At 39.0% G+C, this 23052-nt stretch overlaps 1 protein-coding gene across 21 annotated transcripts in view; it reads left to right on the top strand.

Annotated features, from left to right (window-relative positions):
• Positions 1 to 9290, top strand: part of LOC108444238 (CLIP-associating protein 1-B) — a 96850-nt gene extending 87560 nt beyond the window's left edge. For all 21 annotated transcript variants that reach the window (XM_037545552.1, XM_037545567.1, XM_037545565.1 and 18 more), the window contains 7 exons: positions 771 to 1005; positions 1907 to 1963; positions 2053 to 2243; positions 2423 to 2551; positions 3364 to 3570; positions 4628 to 4744; positions 5734 to 9290. In XM_037545552.1, the coding sequence (XP_037401449.1) occupies positions 771 to 1005; positions 1907 to 1963; positions 2053 to 2243; positions 2423 to 2551; positions 3364 to 3570; positions 4628 to 4744; positions 5734 to 5820 (1023 nt within the window). In that variant the 3' untranslated portion in view covers positions 5821 to 9290. The remainder of the gene's footprint in view (positions 1 to 770; positions 1006 to 1906; positions 1964 to 2052; positions 2244 to 2422; positions 2552 to 3363; positions 3571 to 4627; positions 4745 to 5733) is intronic.
• Positions 9291 to 23052: the final 13762 nt, after the last annotated feature.

Genomic DNA, 23052 nt, shown 5'->3' with positions numbered 1-23052 from the left:
GGTAATGTAGTTTTACTGGTGATTTTAACTTCTTCCGAATGCACCATGTTAATCATTTTCACAGACTTCGGGTGTCAGTGTTTTGGCATGAAATCATACTACATGTACATGAGGTACATGTAACAGACAAATCAATGAGTGTGTTTACATGCATTAAATAATCTGATCATAATCGGATTTCTGCAGTTATCTGATTACTCAAATGGTCATGTAAACAGCACACTCCGATTCCTTAGATCGGAGTAAGGTCTAGAAATCCAATAAAGAGAGCTGGATTTTAGCTCAGTAATCAGAATTCTTAGTGTACTCTTACTCAGATTTCTTTCTTTTAAGTTTAACTCAGCCTTTAATCATATTACAGAACTACACCCAGGCTATCCTAGCAGTGTGACCTTTCACACACATGCAAAATTAAAAAAACAAGTTCAATTTGAAGTGAATGAAGCACTTAAAATTCAGGAATGTTGTCATGGTTTTAGATTGCACTGGATTGTTCTGGGCATCTGTAAAGCTTGTCAACTATCTATGAAAGAGCAAATTTATTGGTGGAACATGGTGGGTCAACTTTTCTGTCTTTTGCCTTTATGCTTTGTCTGTATTCCAATACATTTGACAAAATATGTCCAAACGGAAAAGCAATAATAGTGTTTAGGATGTCACTCAGAAATTTACATGGACTTCGCAGTTTGTTTATGTCTCTATGTCCTTCATATCTCTCCTCCTCTCTCTGTCATCAATACACATACTTATGAATACTCAAACATACGCAGTGTGGTGTGGCATCCTCCACTGCTGACCCCCGGCTTACTGCGGATGTGATGGAGGGTGGCAGGATGGCTCTGGATAATAAAACCTCATTACTGAACACGCCGTCCCCACGGCAGTTCCTGGGACCCAGAACACGAGAATACAACCCCTACAACTACACAGACTCCATCAGTGCTTACGACAAGGGCGCCCTGAGGGAGGCCATGTTTGACGATGATGTGGAACAGTTTCGGGATGGTGAGACCTTTGTGTATTTGTTTATGTTCTGATGCTTAATGCTTTAGTTAGCAGAGTGCAGTAAAGCTCAAGTCATTACTGTCATGAGGAAACTTATTATCTCAGAAATGAAAAGTAGTAGGAAAGTGTTCTTAACATCTGTTCACAGTTGTATGCAAAAGTAACATAAAATATGCTGTAACTTGCTGTATTCTTTCAGATATATCAAATTCAGTGTTAAATAAACAGTGATTTGAATGTGTATTAAAATGTGCATTTTGTATTTTGTGTTATCGTTTACATTTTCAAAAAGTCTGCAAAACATGTAATTTGACAAGGGTGCCTAAACTGTTGCATATGACTGTGTATAACTTTTTCTACTGTTTCTACTGATTCACTCCAGACCCATATGAAATTTTGTTTAGGGGGCTAAAATTAATAGTAATAGTAATAATAGTTATATATTGCAATGTTATATTTATATATTCGATTTTAATTTAATGCTTCCATACGTTTTATTGAACAGTGCTTTGCTAACAGATACAATCGAATGCAAAAGTTTGTGTCCCCCACAGTCAAATAACGTGTCTCTAAGTAAAATTAATTTAGCATACCCTCTACAATGAACACACTTCTGCCTACTGTAATGCACAATTGCTTTTTATTTGCTGAATTTATTTTAAAAAATGTGTAAAGGTTACGACATATTTTGTATTCTATGTTTTATTATATTCAGCACAATGTGTATTAAAAATCATATTTAAGTGTTTTCTCTGTAGAGGATATCAACTACACCAACTGTAGAAAATCACATTTATGAGGTTTTCTTATAACAGTGCTAAAGTTTCATGTAATCATTTTTGCTGTGAAGCATGCAGTACATCCAGTTACAAAAACGTTGAACAAATCTCTGCTCCTTTAGGTCGTCGGCAAGATTGTGGTGAAAACAAAATCATGCATCCCAAGAGTTACTCTGCTGGTAATATTTGTTTTTGTCTTCTCACAAATCAGTGCTGTCATTTCCTTGCAGTTTCACACTGAAAGTGTCTTTTTATCGTGATTGGTTAGGGCCAACGCAGCACTTGGAGCTGGTTGGTGACCTGCTGAAGGAGCTGTCCAACCACAGCGAGCGTGTGGAGGAGAGACGAGCGGCCCTGCTGGAGCTGTTGAAGGTTACACGTGACGACAGTGTGGCTGTGTGGGAGGAGCATTTTAAAACAATGCTGCTGCTGCTGCTGGAGACGTTGGGGGACAAAGATGTGAGTGAAACATTTCACAGCACATATACTCATATACTTAATAATACAGTATACTCTCTGTATACTGTATTATAGTCAGAATTGTAGAGCAAAAATATAAATTATACACAGATTCAGGACCACACTGCAGGTAATGTGCCTGAAAGCATGAATCTAACCTACATTGTTTTCCTGCTCAGCACACTATTCGGGCGCTGGCCCTGCGTGTTCTGAAGGAGATCCTGCGCAGTCAGCCTGCACGCTTCAAAAACTATGCAGAACTCACCATCATGAAAACGCTGGAGGCGCACAAAGACTCCCACAAAGAGGTGAGAAACATGCTCTCCCTCACAAGTAAGGTCATGGAAAGGCCTTCTAAGCTGGGGGAACTGAATGTATAAGCAGCATACAGCATGCAAGCGTTTGCGCATCCCTGGTCAAGTTGACATGTTTTGTTGATTTTCTAAGTGAAAATAAGTTAACACATCCTCTACAGAGAACACACTTATACAAATGTAATGCACAATTGCTGTTTATTTGCTGAATTTGTCATATTGGAGAAAAAAATGAAACATAAAATGTGGCCTGAGCAAAAGTTATGGCACATTTTATATTTTCTTTCTGCCATTGTGTTAAAGTTAAAGCATATAAATAGAAATTGTGCTCTCAAATTTTCAGATAAATTTAATAATTTAATGAATTTATTATTTAAGTTTGTTATGTGTAGAAGGTGTGTTAACTTATTGTTACTTATTTTAGTAATTTGACTGGGGGTGTTCAAACCTTTGCATATGACTATACTATATGATGCACACAGCAATGTCTTACAACCGAACATCGCTGGTCCTCATAAACTTTGGTTTAATAAACATAAAAAGCACACCCAGGTCTGTTCTATCCTCAAAACACTTAATTTTTAGGTTATTTAAGTGTATTATTTTTAGTTTTTCTGAGTACACCTAAATACTGAAAGTAGGAGGGGTGTAGGACCCTCAGCCCCCATAAAACCTTCTCTGCCTACAGGGCTAAAATGAATTAATTCAGGAATGCATTATATGAGAAATTAAACAGCTCTGTTGCTATTATGAAGCAGGAGGTGTAGTTTATGCAGCAGTTAAACCACATCTCGTCTGTTGGTCAGGTGGTACGCGCTGCAGAAGAGGCGGCCTCTACCCTGGCTGCCTCCATCCACCCGGAACAGTGCATTAAGGTGCTGTGTCCCATCGTTCAAACTGCAGACTACCCTATCGACCTGGCTGCAATTAAAATGCAGACCAAAGTCATTGAGCGCATCCCCCAGGATTCTCTACACCAACTGCTGCCTGACATCATCCCTGGCCTGCTGCAGGTGCCCACACACATACCCAGACACACATGCTTGCGCATTTACTTTTACATACAAGTACAGACATCATTAAAACATCTCCTTCTGGTAAACACAGCCTTTAAATACCTGCTACAGGTACACTCAGCCTTTTAAAGACGTACTACAAGTATATTCAGCCTTTAAAACACCTCCTACAGGAGTACACAGCCTTTAAAAAACCTGCTACAGGAGCACATAGCCTTTAAAACAGCTGCTACAAGTACACACTGCCTTTAAAACACCTGCTACAAGTACACACTGCCTTTAAAACACCTGCTACAAGTACACACTGCCTTTAAAACACCTGCTACAGGAGCACGCAGCCTTTAAACCACCTGCTATAAGTATACTCAGCCTTTGAAACACCTGCTACAAGTACACACAGCCTTTAAAATGCCTGCTACAAGTACACACCAGCTTTCAAACATCTGCTACAGGTACTCACAGAATTTAAAGCACCTGTTACAGGTACACACAGCCTTGAAACCACCTGGCACAGGTGCACACAGCCTTTAAACCACCTGGTACAGATGCACATAGCCTTTAATCAGAATCAGAATCAGAATCCTTTACTGATCGTAGAGGGAAATTGCACCTGACCCACCTGACACGGGTGCACACACGGCCTTTCAACACCTGACACGGGTACACACAGCCTTTAAACCACCTGGCACAGGTGCACACAGCCTTTAAACCACCTGGCACAGGTGCACACAGCCTTTAAACCACCTGGCACAGGTGCACATAGCCTTTAAACCACCTGACACGGGTACACACGGCCTTTCAACACCTGACACGGGTACACACAGCCTTTAAACCATCTGGCACAGGTGCACACAGCCTTTAAACCACCTGGCACAGGTGCACATAGCCTTTAAACCACCTGTCACGGGTACACACGGCCTTTCAACACCTGACACAGGTATGCACAACCATAAAAACACCCACTATAGGTGCAGATAGTATTTTACACACCTGCTAGTGGTGCACACAGGCCTCTCTCCGTTCTGTCATTTTTGACTCTATGTGTGTGTTTCAGGGCTATGATAACACTGAGAGCAGTGTGCGGAAAGCCAGTGTGTTCTGCCTGGTTGCAATCTATTCGGTGATTGGGGAAGATCTGAAGCCACATCTTGCTCAGCTCACTGGTAGTAAGGTAAAGATGTAGGAAAACTAAGAACTCCACTCCTGTGTGTGTGTATGAGTGTTTATCAGGGTTGTACATTTGTACTTTATTACTATTGACCATGTGAGCACCCATGTTCATTTGGTATGGTGTGCTGAGCTTGGAGTTTAGAACAAAATCCCATCTTCTAAGTAGGAATTCCCATTTGAGGTTGGGAGGTTTCTTGGATTTTTAGTAGTTGGGTTAGAAATTAGAAATTAGAGTTAACAAGCTTTAGCTGAACACAGTGCAAACTCTGCTTGTGCTACAGCATTACTCTTGGTTTCATGGTTAACATAAAAAACACAGAACAAGAGATTGTCCAATCAGGTTTTATTTTTTTCTCTCTGTATCTATTAGAGCTAAGCGTTTCCCATTGGTTGGGACTTCAGGAACTGAACTGAAAGTCTAATGTGTCAGACTTACATAATTAGGGACTGACTGTGGTTTTAATTTACAATGTGTGAAACCAATTTTTTGAGAACAAAAATTACTTTAGGGCATCTTGAAGTCCTAGAAATATCACTGACTGTGAATACCAGTGGTAACCTGACCAGTGTGTTTCAGTAAGATGTTAGAAACAATAGTAGATCTATGCTAGGGCTCTCTACTGGGTCACAGTAAAACTGCTACATGCAATTGTAAGATTTCTATAAATGTCTGTTACAAGCTTCAAATAAAACATGAAATGTCTATTACAAGATTAAGAAGTCTATATTTTATCCAAAAACTTGATGTTTATGGACAGAACTGAAGGCCTAAAATACTAAATACTAAAATACTATTCAAATCAATTCTGACCTTGCAAAAGTTATGTAGTTCAACCACCTTCAGACTTTTTACAGCCCCAGCGTGACTATATGTACATGTATGTGAGTGTTTTATTACCTGCTAGGGGATGTAAAAACTTCTCCCTCCTTTTTTCAGTATGTGACACTAATAATCCTCTCTTCTTTTTCCTTGAAATTGTTCCCTGACAGATGAAACTGCTGAACCTGTACATCAAGAGAGCTCAAACGACCAACAGCAACAGCAGCAGCTCCTCTGACATCTCTTCCCACAGTTAAATCAACCAATCATCTATTCCAGCCCCAGGCCAGCGATAGCCTCCCTTCCAGTCCAGTTCAGTCCTGCTGTAAATCCTCTTTTACCTGAGTGCATCTCAAAACACCTCAATCTGGTGTCGTCTATTAACCCCTTAAGTTCTAAGGAGTTGTTTGTAGACCCACAGCAAAATTCCTCACTACATAAAAATAACAGTAAGCCGGCAGGTTAATGGTTAATTGTACATCTGAATCACTCAGTTCCCCAAAGTCATTTATGTTTTCCCCAAGTACTTGAGGTGTACTGTGATAGTAATTTATTAATTAGAGGCCAACCGATATGAAGATTTTGTGGCCGATACCAATATGGATTTTAGCACACTAAGAATTGTGATAACCGATAATATTTTTCATTAGCTGTCTTCTTAAATTTTTGTAACTTCATGTTTGTGGTAAATGTTTATATACCATTTATATGTTTTTTTTGTGTAATTATTGTATTATTTGTTTGCATGACATCATTTTGCTCTGTCACCAGGAGATTAGTGTACCAGTGGCTCAATAATCAAGAAAAGTTGCTTGTTTTCTGTGCATTATCAGCTGTATTTTCACCAATACTGATAACACCGCAGGCTCTAGATATCAGCCAACTAAAATACACTGATATTAGGAGCCAATCGGTGTATCAGTCAGACCCTAATATTTATGACCATGAGGAACTGAAGTCAACTTAGAGTTAAAGGGGTTATAGAAGGATTTCATTACATCTTCACTTTTTGTGTCCATGTGCCAGTGGGACTGGACTGGACTGCTGTGTTACTGTAGTAAGAAATGTATGTGTCTGATGTATCATACATTTGGGAGAGCAGTTGTGCCTCAGTCCAGCTGCCTGTTTAGCTGTATCGTCAAAGAAACACTTAAGAAGCATCCTTGCAGTGTTTCTCTAAAGGTCTTTTTCATCATCATTCTGTCACTACTTTGTAATAATAGCTCATTTTTTCTTACATTTGGGCACTGATTTACTGTAGCCCGTCACACATATTACAATTGCTCACACAAACAATCCAAGTGACAAGATTGGTTGGCCAAAGCAAACATTCTGGCCAATTACCTGCCATGTTCCTGTTTGCTTGTGTGAGTAGCTTCAGTAAATCAGGCCTTTTTATAGTGAATGTAAGGACTGGTGGACATTCATTCCTTCTGTAGGCTTAGTAGTGGACATCCTAATCACCGCTGCCTCTGATTTCTGGAACATTCTCTTTGTGCATGTCAAGTATTAGGAAGTACTGTATGTTGATTTTTTGGGGCATTCAAACCTATATATGCAAGAACAGAGATTGTATTTGTACAGTAATTGTTTCATTTTGCCCAAGCAGAAGAGAAAAAAAACAACAAAGATGAAGGATGAATTTATTCCCTGTTCAGTCTGTGAAAACAAATATATATAGAATATTTCATCTCCCATTCCACCTCTTGTTTTGCTTGTTGATCATTTGGCTGGTCCAGTGACTTGAGAAGGCCAAAATCTGAAATACTGCAAAAATTTCGAAGATAAAACTACTTTTATTTAAGGGGTGTCAATTCAAAAAAGCCTCGTTCACAGTCTGTCTTAATGACAATTATTCAAAGACAACTTCTAGAAAATTTTAATCAAGCTAGCTTGTCTAATCAAGCTGTGTTTGGTCATTTGCAAATTAGAAATACCACTAAAAAATGGCGTTAGTTTTATTTAAAGGGATCTACAGGCTCTGATATCACATGCTTGGTGAAATTCTAAAGTTTTTCAGCAATAATGCTAATGAAAATGATCCAAATTGGATTTACTGTTAGTCAAACCACTGTTAAAATCCAATTTTATGGTTTTTGGAAGGTGTGTTCCTGTATGGTCTTGTAGAGTGCGTAGGGCCCTTACAACATTTCTGAAGCTGCTTTGAATCGAACCATAGCTCTTTAAATATTATACAGTGCTGTTCATGAATGTTGAGTCTTTTTATGTGTTAACATTGCTTTACTTTAACTATTTAGGCCTTACCATGTACCGACATCCACAAAACATTGCCTGAAATGTTACTGTTTTCTGAAATGTGAAGATGCCTCAGTCGTGTTAAAATCGTCTGGGGACTGAAATGGTTCTGAAATGGTTCTGAAAAGTTCTGTCCAGCCTGGAGCTTGATCTCTTGCCATGCCGCTACACTACGCGTAGCTGTTATGCTGGGTAAACGATGGTGAATCGGAAAATCTGACCAGCCATTTTCCAGCACAGAATTTCCCATGTTTGTATCAGTAGCAAACCTGATGAAAACAAAGATACTAACATTCAGAATAAGTCAAATTACAGAACAGGCATAGTTCAATCATAAAGCCTAACAATGCTAACAATAAATAAAAGCAAAGTGATTGGTGGCTCCCATTCACTGTTAGCCATGTTAGCCTCAGAAAAAAAACAGTGCTAAATAATAGTTCTGTCAAAAAAAGCTAATGTTGCTAACAGTAAACAGAAATCAGCAGCCATATGTTACCATCATGCTAGTGACATGCTAACTGTGGCATCTACTCACTGCTAGCCATGTTAGCATCAGGAAAGAAAACACAAGTAATAGTTTGGTCCAAAAAGCTAACATTGCTAATAGTATATGAAAGCACAGAGATACCAGTTAGAATTATTCAAATGACAACATGCTAATTCATGGTATCCATTCACTGTTAGCCACATTAGCATGTTTGATTAAGCTATTCTAGTAAGACAACTTATTTTAAAGTTTTATCTGTAATTGACTGTACTGAAGAGTCTCTCCTGCATGCGAGTGGATGCATGCGTGTTTTAGCGGTGTCTCTCTGTAAGAACATCTCTGAATTTCAACATTCTGGATCTGTCCCTTCTACCATGAAAATACAGTACTGTTACGATTGGTGCAGCAAGCGACTTCGTACTGTATGTGAAGCTAAGTGAACTAATGTAGGTGACAGAGTAATAAGTCTCCTGGGTGTCTGTATAGTGTAGATATGTTTACATGTACACTTTTTGCCTAGAGCGCTATTTGCAAACCTGCTAGCATCCCAGACTTACAAACCTCTCAACACAAATATACCTTCCTATTCACTACTAATGATGAAAGCCACCTCTTATGTTCATGCAACTTCGTTCGTTTGAGCTGCAGATAAGGTTGTGTGAGTGTATGTGTGAGTATGCGCGTGTGCATAAGGGAAAAGCCAGTGTTTCATAGACGACTGTTACTATTGCAAGTACAACGCTTTATCGCTTTTGCTGACATACTGAAAATGTTAGACAGTGCCACCTCTCGCTTACTGCGCATGCCTTTGGTTTAGCTGCTCTTATTTAATATATCCATATCTGTATTTATATATTTGTTTTATTTGTGAGCTTTACAGCAACTGTACATAAAGACCCTGTTTTTGTTAACTTTCACCTGTGATAGAATTTGCAATCTGTAAACTTCATTTGCTCTAGATAAATGAAACCTCAGAGTTTTCCACCCCTCAGTCCCTGAGTCATTCTTAAAGCTCTGTTGGATGTACTGTACATTGTCGTGTTTACTGAGATGTGCATGTGTTAAGTACTCGGTTAACTGTCCGAGGTGCCGGTATTCAAATCGCTATTCATGCATTTATATTGCATCTCAGGAAGACAGCAATTCAGTGAAACATGACTGTTTTCCTCATATTTTGATTGAGCATGTTGTGTTATACCAAGGATCAGATAAGATGAAGCAAGATGGTGCATGGCTTTATAAGTAAATAGGGTCAAAGGGGTTCAGTTCCTGTCTGCATAGATCTTGTGTCAACCGCTTTGCCACAACCCCTGGGCAGATATCTGTGCATACTCAACACAAAACCTTCTCTTTTATTCTTTTCTTAAAATCAGCTCATCAGTAAATATGTGTTTAGGCCCAAATACAGGGCCAAATTTCTTCTGTCATCTTGAAGAGGAAAAAATAATGGTGAACAGACTCAAGGCTCTGTTGTCTGCTTAAGGGGGCAACCCTCCTGGGTGCCAAAACCATATGACTGTGTTTTGATAAACATTTGGACGTGGCGGCTCTCGTTTAGGCCTCCCAGAGCCAATTTTAGGGGAGCCTGGCTACTTCCTATTTCTCTTGTTATTTTAAAAACATAACTGCAAAAGTTTAAATAGTTCCTAACCACTTGTCCAAGTCTTTTCCTGTAATTTTTAGATAGTACTATATATTTCACCAAAAAAAAACAAACAAAGAAATGTATTCATATAGTTACTTTTTTCTACAGCAAACATTACTGCTACTGAGTGCTGATTGGTTCGCATTACTGCTGCTGAGTGCTGATTGGTTGGCGAGTGGAGCAGCTGGTTAGCTGACTGAAGTAACTGGCGCTCACTGACGTCAAGAATGTACATGAGGCGCCTGTCAACTGTAGGTGCTATTGTAGTGGCATAGAAGCACCTCAGAGCGACAACAGCTTATCCACAAAACAGTAGATCTCGCAAGTGGAAGCTGTTATAGCTGCAAAGGGGGGGACCAACTCCATAATGCTGATGGATTTAGAATGGGATGTCATTAAAGCTACTGTAGGTGTCCCAATACTTTTTTCCACATAGTGTGCGTACACATACATTGTACACACTGTCTGCACCAGTACACTTCTGTGTCTCTACACTCTTAAAAAACATTGTCCTTCAAAGGTTCTATAGTAAAGGGAATAGTTCTTTTTTGATCCATCAGTGTATATGGTTGTGTAGCATGGTTCTGTGGTGCTATATAAAGTCATTTTCAATAACATACAACACATTTTCCATCAATCTGAAGAGCCATTTCACCAGGCGAAGAACACTGTAAGCGTGAATTCCTTCTACGTAGAACTTGTGGTTCTATATAGAATAATGCCCTTTTCTAAAGAAACCTTGAAGAACCATCTTTGTATGTATATATAAAATATATGTGTTATATACAAATGTGTTTTGTTGTGCTCTTCCCTCCGTATATGTATAATGACGGTGAGCTGAGACTGAGACATATATATGTTATTTCACTAGTACAGTCTCAGTGTTTAGGCACCATAGAAGTATCTCAAATGTGTTTTGTTGCGCTCTACCCGTGTATATGTATAATGATGGTAAAGTTAAATTGAATTGACATCCAAAGATCTATAAGCATTAATACCAATAACCAAATACGCTGCAGTACAGGTCCAAAACAACACAGTTTGTTTTAGTGGTGAAAGCTTATGGACTGCATTGTATATCAGTATCCATTTCCCCTTCAGCTCTCTGAAGGACACGCTTGCCCTCTTACAAGGAGTCTTAACTCAAGCAGACTTGCCCATCACCTGCTCCGATTGAAGTGTGGAGAGGGAAGTGTTAATGAAATTCCCTTTCATGTTTCAGCTGGGTGTTTGAAGGTTGGAGCGGCGAGTCACTCAAAAGGACCTTACATGTTTCCTCTTCTGTAGGATTTCCTTCTTTTTACCCTTCGCTTTTTTAAAGGTCCTGTGGACATGCATGTCACTGAAGTGTGTTGAATAGTGTTACGGCTTAACTAGGCCTAAGAAATGTTTTCATACTTATATACATGCAATCACCATTTTATTAGAAACCTCCCTCTTACAGCTCCACCTTGCTGGCACACAGTTATGAATTATAACCCATCTGTTGAAGCACTGTTTGTAATAGCCATCCTCTATCCCTTCATAAAGTTCATAAAGCTCATAAAGTAGCCAGTGAGTGGAATTACATGGTAGGCCCTGTTTTAGCAACACGCTATTTCATCATGCCATCACCCACTTCGATTCACCACTCCGATGTGTACATAGTGGGGTGGGGTGTGTGGGGTGTGTGTGTGTGTGTATGGGGGGGGTTCCACGGTGAGGTCTGTCCAGTTAATAAAAATGCACTGTAGGTAGAGTTCATAATGATGTGGTCAGTACAAAGTAGGTGTTTATAATAAAATGGCCAGTGAGTGAGTGTGCAAAGTAGATGTTTCTTGTAAAGTGGTCAGTGAGTGGATGGACAAGATAGGTAAATGTTACTAATAAAGAAGTGAGCATTTAGTAGAAATGCAAGATAGGCGTTTCTAAAAAAGTGCCCAGTGAGTGGAACTTAATTAGGTTGTTAATTAGGACCTGAGCGGCAAAGGTAACCCTTGATAAGTAATGAAGTGGACATTAGGAAGAAGTACAAGGTAGGTATTTCTCAAAGTGGCCAGTGAGTGTAAGTACAAGATAGGTAAGCGTATCTAAAATGTTTTCACATAAACTGACCACTGGCCGTTTAGTAGAAGTATAAGGTATGGGTTAGTGATAAAGTGTCCAGTGCATGGACAAAGACCCTGCACTGCTGCTTTTACCACAGTATTCAGCAGTATACATGCAGTTCCTGAACGCAGCAGCAGGGGGGGCAATAGAACTGAACAAGGAATGATTACATTCCCATCACTGCCTGGTTCACACATAACCTTGACCTGTGCTACAAAATTTAGTAGAGATATAGAATATTTAGTGCTCTGCATTAACATACTGAATAAACATAGAGGCAGGTGATTTTTGTGGTTTTGATCTGAAATGTTTCAGACCTGAAAGTAAGAACTGGAATAAGAGCTTGGATTAGGAAGCTATAGTACAACAGTTCCTCTGTGAAAAACATGTAGGTAGATAATGTAAATAAAGTTATGCAGCTGTAGGAGCTTTTTTATGACAGCACTCTGTAAAATCTTCTGCCTTTTCCTTCAGTGATCCATGAATAGAATTATGGCATTATAATAGAACGATAAATGATGATTTACTGGTAATTGGATAAATGACTGTATTGATACATGTGTCCCGACAAGTCATCATTGTTCCTTACAGTCAAGCGTAAGTGTGTCATCTTCTTCACAGTCTGTCAGTGGAAAAAAATCATGGGCACTGAAGCTGAAAATGGCTGTATGGCAGTTCCTCTGGATCTTGATTGCGTTCCTCAGGCTTGTATATGAGCCGCAGCATTGAGTGTTTTCCTCAGGCTGTCTCCACTGACAGATACATTTACATCAAGAAATTGATTTACTGTAGAATTCATCCTATGTCATCAATCATTCAATTCCTAGTGCTGAATGGCCGAAATTACCTGTTCACAGCGGCTGCTGAATACCAATTTCATTTGGAGCTCCTTCAGAGTTCAGGCCTGTAGTTTCTGCCTGTGAGGAGCTTCTGTGTGATCGCATGGTGCAGAAAGCTGCTGGAACTGTTCTCAGGGTTTAAGAAGTGGTGAGACTAGGCCATGGATGATCAGTCAAATGATTAGCACTGTACGTCTGCCTTATTGGTCAGTTTTTCTTATTTGTATAATGTGTTATGCTTTCTATTTTTTTCCCCTTTCTTTTTTAAAAGGGTATATCTTACGGTAACCGGAATCTTTCTAGCTGTTTTGATATAGTATGTGAACATTGTTTTAAAACGTACCATTCACTCACCAGTCCATACAGTCTATATATGGAAACTCTGCTGGAAAAACATTTGGAATTCATTGTTTTTGTGATGTCAAGAGATCAAGAACATTTGCGTACATTACACCAGCAGTTTAGCTCCACCCATTCACACTGAAGTTATAAGGAGTGTTTCTGTGTACACTGTTTGAAGAATGAGGCGTAGTCAATCAGTGCTCATTTACAACCCCAATTCCAATGAAGTTGGGACGTTGTGTAAAACATAAATAAAAACAGAATATGATGATTAGCAAATCCTTTTCAACCTATATTCAATTGAATACACTACAAAGACAAGATATTTAAACCGATAAACTTTATTGTTTTTGCAAATATTCACTCATTTTGAATTTGATGCCTGCAACACGTTCCAAAGAAGTTGGGACAGGGGCAACAAAAGACTGGGAAAGTTGAGGAATGCTCAAAAAACACCTGTTTGGAACATTCCACAGGTGAACAGGTTAATTGGAAACAGGTGAGTGTCATGATTGGGTACAAAGAGAGCATTACTGAAAAGCTCAGTCGTTCACAAGCAAGGATGGGGCGAGGTTCACCACTATGCGAACAACTGTGTCAGCAAATAGTCCAACAGTTTAAGAACACCATTTCTCAACGTGCAATTGCAAGGAATTTAGGGATTCCATCATCTACAGTCCATAATATCATCAAAAGGTTCAGAGAATCTGTAGAAATCTCTGCAAGAAAACCAACATTGAATGCCTTCGATCCCTCAGGCGTCACTGCATTAAAAACTGACATCATTCTGTAACGGATATTACCACATGGCTCAGGAACGCTTCAGAAAACCACTGTCAGTGAACTCAGTTTGTCGCTCCATCTATAAGTGCAAGTTAAAACTCTGACATGCAAAGCGAAAGCCATATATCAACAACACCCAGAAACGCTGCCGGCTTCTCTGGGCCCGAGCTCATCTGAGATGGACTGACGCAAAGTGGAAAAGTGTCCTGTGGCCTGACGAGTCCACATTTCAAATTGTTTTTGGAAATCATGGACGTCGTGTCCTCCGGGCCAAAGAGGAAAAGGACTATCCAGATTGTTATCAGCAAAAGTTCAAAAGCCAGCATCTCTGATGGTATGGGGGTGTGTTAGTGCCCATGGCATGGGTAACTTGCACATCTGTGAAGGCACCATTAATGCTGAAAGGTACATACAGGTTTAGGAGCAGCATATGCTGCCATCCAAGCAACTTCTTTTTCAGGGACGTCCTGCTTATTTCAGCAAGACAATGTCAAGCCACATTCTGCACGTGTTACAACAGTGTGGCTTCATAGTAAAAGAGTACGGGTACTAGACTGGCCTGCCTGCAGTCCAGACCTGTCTCGCATTGAAAATGTGTGGTGCATTATGAAGTGCAAAATACATCGGAGACCCTGGATAGTTGAGCAACTGAAGTTGTACATCAAGCAAGAATGGGAAAGAATTCCACCTTCAAAGCTTCAACAATTAGTGTCCTCAGTTCCCAAACGCTTATTGAGTGGTGTTAAAATGAAAACTGATGTAACACAGTGGTAAACATGCCCCTGTCCCAACTTCTTTGGAATGTGTTGCAGGCATCAAATTCAAAATGAGTGAATATTTGTAAAAAACAATAAAGTTTATCCGTTTGAACATTAAATATCTTGTCTTTGTAGTGTATTCAATTGAATATAGGTTGAAAAGGATTTGTAAATCATTGTATTCTGTTTTTATTTATGTTTTACACAACGTCCCAACTTCATTGGAATTGGGGTTGTACATATGTATTTGTCTTAAATGCACAAAACACCCTGTTTAATTCTAAAGGATACAGAAACTGACAACATGTGAAGACATAAAGTTGCTAGCTGTTTTGTCTACTTGGCCCTCAGATCTTCATGCACTATCAAAGAACCATTTAGAAACCTTTATTTTTTAAAACAGTGTAACTGTGTTTTGTTTTAATATAACAATAAGAAAAAAAACATATTGGTCTTGATTGCATTGTTAGACCACAAAATGATGTATCTCTGGGATTTTTTATTTGTTTGGCTTTTGGCCCTGCAGCCCTGACTAACTTCCACAAAAATTGTCCTCAAACCATCATAATCATACATGGCTAACAAATAAATGGAAGAAAGCAGAAATGCATTCATTAACACACATTAAATACATTAAAACACATTCATAAATCTAATACTGGATGAAATAGCACAGCAGCGAGAGCATGTATTTGAGCTCAGTTTGACTTCCTATATATTTTTTGTATAAGCAGTCTTATTTAGCTCATTTTACTGTTGCAGTTGACTACAACAGAAGTAAATCAGAATGGAATAAATAATATTTTGTGTTGATCACTATCTTTAGAATTGCCGTATTGTAAAGAGTTTGCCTGGTTAATGTTAGCTAGCTTGGAAGCTACAAAGCTTGTGTTGTTAGTATATATGCTAAAAGGTAGAGAACGATAGTTTTTGCTTGGAGTTTTACACTCTCAAGAAAAAATGTGCATTTTGCTTGATTCTGAGTAACTGTAGACATTTGTGTGAATGTGTGTGCGAGTAGAAATCATCTTAGAGTCTGACAGGTATGCTGCTATGCTAGGAACAGTTTTTAGTATAATTTAGAAGCTCGCTAAGTCTGTTTCATGGATTCATTCATGACATAGCAGTAGACACCACATGTCAGAATTTTGAAACAAATTATCAAACAAATCCACGGAATAAACACTATTATCCACTCCTGCTTTCCCAGCACAGGATGACAAGCGCTAGCTAGCATAGCTCCTCAGACGCCAATGCTTTCATAATAAGAGTCCTGTATATTTGTAAAGTTTAACTAAGGTAACTTGATTTACTTGATCAGGAGCTGAAAATTCTACTTCTTTTTCTTCTTTGTAATAGTTATTGTTACTACTAGTAGTAGTACCACTATTATATATGTTAAAATTGAGTGACAAAAGCCATGCTAATGCTTGTTTAGAATAGAATAGAATAGAATTCAACTTTATTGTCATTGCGTATGTCACAGGTACAAAGCAACGAAATGCAGTTTGCATCCATCCAGAAGTGCTTAGCAGCAATATAAATATTTATCTTACAATGTACAGTAATTATAGTATATACAGGTTAAAAAAATATGAGGGGGTATGAACATGAAGGATGTTCATGTCGTGTTTTAACAATATCTAAAAACAATACTAGTAAATTTTCATTTTTCCATTTCTAATTATGCAGACATTTGAATAATGCTGTGTTATATGTTACATTATTGGACCACAGAGCACATTTTCCTGTTGAGACTGACTCATGCTAAGTGCATCAGAGGCTGTTGGCTGTGAGGGGGTGTTGGCCTAATTCTGTAAACATCTCTCCCAGAGTACCTGTATTTATTGCTCTATTGTGAAGGCCATAGTGGAGTGTGAATGCTGCAGGTATTATGAACCCAGCGCAGGTGTCTCTCTCTCTTCCTTTCTCTCTTTGTCTCTCTCCGGTGGCCATGTCTCATCTCCGGCCTCATCAATATGCGGCCCGCTGCTGAAAATTAATTTTATTAAAGGCGCTCAATTCCCCCTCGCCGGGCCTCTCTCTGTTTAAGCATCTTTTTAGTGTATGATTAGCGCTCATTTCCCCAAACCTGGGCCAGGAGTGGCGGCTGGGTCGGCAAGGTCGGCCCGCTGAAAGAGCGCCACTTCATTGTGTGGTGACTGGACCATAAATCATCGGCCGTTTTCTATAAATCACGGCAGATGGCAGGGAGCTGGCGGGGGCCCGTGGGAGCCTCGCCGGGCCCCTGTGCATGCTGGGAAAGGCCGGACCGGACTGGCTGCGGCAGACGCCGGCCGTGTAGGAGGTCAGGAACGCGGGACTGGAGTGAAGGGAGCGCAGGGAGAGAGGGGAGGCAGTGGTGATAAGATGTAGAAGCCGGAGGTCCGTGAGAGCCACCTCTGCAGTGTTTAACGCGTCTTAATCGGGCCTGATTAATATGTATGTGCTCGCCTCCCGCCGGCCCATGTGAGGCCTGTCAGACTGACATTAAAATGTCTCGTTGATGGTGGGGTGGGGGTGTGAGGGTTGTGGGGGGTTGAGTCGCCCGTCCTGTCATCCATTTTGATTATGAAGATGTAATTGGGCCGAATGTGGGCTTTAATGCAGTCACAATGCAGTGTAGTGTCAGGCACTGTCAAACAGGCCATCCATGGCTACATTCAGATGAGGACTGCACTGGGCTTTTAACTACTTTTCAAAACTAGGCAGACGTTGGTCTTAGTCTTGTTTTTTTTGTGTTGTGTTATGTTTGTTAAGCCTTCAGCCACATTGCTTACTATTGTGTAACACTGTATTATATTTGGGAAAATATCAATGTCATGTCTTTCTCTCTGTTGTGCAGTACTTCACCACACCTGATTTATTCAGTTTCCAGTCAAAACAGGCATTCAGTATTAAGTTATACATTTTTCAGGAGGTATTTCTGATCAGATTTGATTTAAGATAATCCACTTGCACAAGGAAGGTGAAAATTATCTTAAAGAAACAAAGAAGCTGCTGGTATTCCCAGAACAGTAGACTAGTCACCTCCCTCATCTCAGCTTCATCGAATGTTTAGTTAAATTGGGAGAAGCAGAAACTGCAAACAACTTCTGAGACTGAACTTTGGAGATGTGGGAAAATATCCCTGCAGATTAAAACAAAACTGGAAGCAAGTCTCACAAAAGGAATGGAAGGCAAACGGTGGACACATTTAATACTGAAACATTGGTTGAGGCTTCCATGCAATTACATGTTTAATATGTTTATTGCTTTTTTTCATTCCTCTTAATTGACTTAAGTACTTGATGACAGCTTTGACTGGACATTAAATAAGTGAAATGTGGTCTCAGTCCTGTAAACACAGGCATGTGTATATGTTGCACTGAGGCCCTGGAGGAACGTTGTTTTGTTCCACTGTACACTTTTGTACACGGTTAGGATAAGATATAAAGTTCTTCTTGATTTTCATTTTGCCATAAATGTATGTTTGAATCTTTATGGTAGCTTTAACCCCTTAAATGGCCAGGACACACAAGCAGGCCCAAAGTTTTATTACACACTTCTATGACTTAAGAATAGCTCAGCCAGTTTGTATTGAAGTCCTTGTAGTTACTGAATCATAAGCTTAAGTATGTAATAAGCCTGGGATTTTAAGGGGCTAAGCTGTAGGCTTATTAATTAGTTATTAATATTAAGGATTATTATTCAGTAGCCACTATGAATTACACTGAAACTAATTTGTAATTGATACTGTTGTAAGAGTGAGGAATTGAGTGAGCTCACAAATTGACCCTTTGAGGTGTTGCACCCATTATCCTTGCTGATATACTTTCAGTGACTACAGTTTCCAAATCTAGACACACACTGAATTTCGGTGTATTAGGCGTGTTTACTCTGCACCTACGCATGTTGGCCATTTTATCAGAAACATCTACCACATTAGTGCACTAGATTTCAAATTTAAATTTAAAGTTTTTCTGTTGTTGCACAGTATATGAGCCCCATTGTACCCTGTACATCACTGGAAAAGAGACCACCATAGGACCACCGCTAACCAGACAAGCAGAGACTCTGACATGATAGTGTGTGCTGTGCTGGTAAGTGTGTCAGGCACAGCCATGCTGCAGGGTTTTTTACATGTCAGTGTCAAGCTGGATCAGGAATAGTCCACAACCAAAACTGTCCAGCCAATCTGGTCCTGTGGTCAGAAACTGAAGGTTTAGACAATGACCGACTCAGACTTCAAAGGCACACCTACAATGTGCACCAACTATGGGGCAGATTTATTAACATTTTGTCATCATCGCAAACCCTACTATGGCATTTAAAAGTGGCTGTTGTGATTAACTGATAGATGCGAGAGCTCTTTAGCACCGCAAAGTGGCGGCCACAGTTCTTTTGCACTTTTGCCTCTTTGCTTACAGTTGCATGCAAAAGCAAAAGGGTTAACGTGCAAGTTTAACAAGACACCCCTGGTCAAATTACGTTTTGTTGATTTTCTAAGTCAAAAAGAAGTTAAGCACAAAATGTGGCCTGTGCAAAAGTTATGGCACTCATATATTCTCATATAATCACATATTTTCATATTTAAATTGATTATGTTAAATTGAAATCGTGCACGTAAACATGCTGAAAATGCCATATTAAAGCTTCATCACTGTAACACATTATGGTAGCTTATTTGTACTCAATCAACAAAACGTAATTGGATTGGGATGCCCACTTTTGGAAGCATTTACTCAGACTTGCCAAGACCTAGAGTAAGTAATAGCTGTAAAAACACTAAAGTAAAATAAAGTAAGTGTTACTTTTGGTGCTAACATGGCAAAAGCCATTGCTACTGTTTGTGCTCAGATCCAGAGAACAAAATGTTTTTCAAATACGTTTATTTATTTTCAGTTAAAAAAAACAACAACTTGTGAATGTTAACCACTGTTCTTTGATGAAAGATATAAAAGATCTAAAATCAAACAATTTTATAAAAAAAAAGATATTTTAAACTATCAAAGAACAGGTTTTGCCTAAATAATGATTTGTCTTTTTTTTTAATATTGTAATATTGAATATTACAATATTGAAGCTCTTGGCTCTACAATCCCTGCTTTACTAAAGCTCCTTGTTATCTCTTATTTGTGTGCACTGTGAAATGTGTGAAATGTCACAGTTATATATTAATGCACTGAACGTGTCTAAAGAGGTTACACTCAGAATCATACAGTGTCCAAAGAAGGAAATGTAATTTAACACAGATTTAACAGTATTTTACATTTTCCAAATAGACTCGGCACAGAACTCAAGCTCAGCTTATCCCTCCAGCCTTAAATGAAAACCACATATTTTCTCAAAAAATGTTTTATTATCTCGAATGATTAAAATAATAATAATTCTGTGTTTTCCTGACAAGTGATAGTTATTTGGAGTTATTTGGAGTCACACGCTAAGTAAACACCTTGACAGAATAAGTCTTTAATTCAACCTAATGAGTCACAGCTTGAACCTGAACAGGACAGATAAGAAAATACTTTTTTGTCTCCTGTCTGGTGGAAACAGGCTTTTATACAAAAAGCATGTGAGTCAAACATGTGTTTATATTGTGCTGGTCAATACTTAATTATGTAGTTGCAGATGTTCATTTATATGGGCATTCCTAGTATTTAACCCACTAAATTGGCCACCCCTGCCAGTCTGAAGTGCTGGTAGACTGTCAGTAATTAGCGCCTTTCCTAGTAAATCTGCCCCAAGGTGTTTCTACTAAAGTGGCCAGCTGTGCCTGCTGGTGTTATTTCATCTGATATTTAAGTAATACAGATTGTTGTGAGGTTGTCCCACTTTACTCTCTGTTCTTCTCCCACTGGACTAAATATAAATCAAAACCTAAGCCCTACTTTGACTTCGTCAACTACTTCAAAGTTTTACTCGGCGGTCGTCCTTGCTTTTACAATGACCCATGAGGCATGGACAAACGCGGCTCTGAGGACGACGGCCTTATTCGTCAGTATTTTGTGGGTTTACTTCTCTGGACATCTTTATGGTCTCTGCATATAGGCTAGATATTTACACACCGGCCTATTTCTGTAGGGTCTGTATTCCATGCCTCCTTTGCTGTGTTGAATGCAAAATACTTGATGTGAAAGTTTTTTTTTTTCAATTCATTTTGCATTTTTTTGAAAGATTTTCAGGTATTTTTTGATTTGACAAAACAAATAATGGTCATAAAAGTTTCAGTGATTTGATGAAAATTCCACCAAATTACGACCTCCACTCACTTTCAGCTCACTTTACAGATAATCTAATTTAGCATGAACTGATGAAACAGGTGCTGTAGACAATAGACGTAAATAAATTGGAGGTAAATTTCAGTAACACTTCCTATGAATCCTGTATTCACAATGCTTTATAAATGCATTCATAAGACATATGGCATGGGTAATACCTTATAATGTCTGTGTGTACTTGCTTATAAGTAGTCATAATTCCATGCATAACGCTTTATAAAGCCAGATTATAATGGATATAACTTTAGAATATAACGTAAACATGAACGTTGCAATGCACTATAACAAAATGAAATATTTTCTGTATAGTATCCAGACCCATCACAAGTTATCAGCTTAGCTAATATGAAGAAGCACTCTGTGACATGCACTTATGCATTTTTTATAACATTCATTAAAACTTTTATATGTAGTTTGAATTTAAAAGATTATTTTTCGTTTAGCTAACTGGTAACTGAACAGAAATTTTAATATGTTATGGGACGTGACTTTATGACGTCATGTTCTCTTGCTTTATAAAGTGTTATGCATACTTAAGAGACATTGTACAAGCTTAGGGCCAGTATTATAAAGTGTTATGTGTGCCATATTACGGCTTATGAATGCATTCATAATGCGTTATGAATCCACAAAATAATCCTGACCTTAACCTCAGCCCAAAACCTAATCCTAACCTTACGCTAAACCCAAAACCTAATCTTAATGTTCAACCTGGCCCTAATTCTTACCCTAACCGTAACCTCAAAACAGAACCTAATCCTAACCCTCACCATGGCCCTAATCCTAAACCTAACCTTAAGTAAAGCCTAATCGAGTTAAACTCCACTTACAAAATGATGTCAGCAGAACAGCTTGTTAAGGATGTTGAGATGGTCTGTATTGATCCTGTAACATGTTTAATGACCTCTCAGGTTAACATCTACAGATGTGAACTTGGACACAAAAGAAAGCACACAACTGGAGCCCAAAAAAACAGAAAAGAAAAAGAGAAAATAATGAGAAGAGGCGTAAAGAGAAAGGTATTTTTGGTGTTTATGGTTTTAATGTTATGCCCTTTGTTTTGGCTTGTAGATATGCCAATATGTAGTGGATCTGGGGTCTGTCAGACAAAGCAGGTTCATCTTACATTGACTTTCAGCTTTATAAACCCTAACAAACACAGCTGCAGTTAACTATGACATCTTTCTCTGTTAATCCAGGTTTGGATACTCAGACTATGATTAATCCTTGTGCGGGTGCTCATGAAAGTGTGCATGAAAAGCAAGTGAAGCATTTATCACATGAGGAGGAGACACCAAAGAAGAAAAGAGAAGTCACATTACCTCAGTGTGTAGAAAGTAAAGCAAAGTGAGCTGGGTGAGTAAGAAATGCTGTAATGTGAGACAGACCCCTGGATCCAGAATGCTGAGAAGGTCATCTGTAATTTAAAGTGTAACTCATTAAAACCTGAACCAAGCATCCAGTTATCAGCAATACACGAATTAGCCAGTTGGAAATTTGTCATTTAGTTATTGTTATTAGCTTGTTATTAGCCTCTAATTTTACAGTACATCAGCTAGCTGGTGCCCCCCCCCCCCCCCCCCCCCAAAAAAAAAAATGATGCTTAGGGCCCCCAAAAGACTAGAGCCAGCTTTACATGAGAAACTTCTGTAAGTGTCATGTAACTTCTTGAACATTGTCCTTCAGTAAAGTGCTACCAACAACTAACAGTTTTCATGTTTCTGTCCAGTGTTTTTATCTATTTTATGCGTAATTTAATCATCAGGACAGCAGAAAGTATTGTTGGATGTAGCCTGCCAACACTTCAGGACATTTACAACAGCAGAGTGATGAAGCATGCTGGCAAAATAACGACCCCTCTCATCCTGGACATCACCTCTTCCAGCCACTTCCTTCTAGTAGAAGATTCAGAGCCATCAAAACCAGCACGACCAGACATGCTTTTCCCCCAGAGCTTTAGTGCTCCTTGGTGTTGTTCACCACAGTGAACAACTTGCACCTTAAACTTAGGTACTTAGGCGGTATTACACT

The sequence above is a fragment of the Pygocentrus nattereri genome, chromosome 15 (genome assembly GCF_015220715.1).
Source record: "Pygocentrus nattereri isolate fPygNat1 chromosome 15, fPygNat1.pri, whole genome shotgun sequence".
Lineage (NCBI taxonomy): Eukaryota > Metazoa > Chordata > Actinopteri > Characiformes > Serrasalmidae > Pygocentrus > Pygocentrus nattereri.
This window is presented reverse-complemented; position numbering and strand designations above follow the sequence as displayed.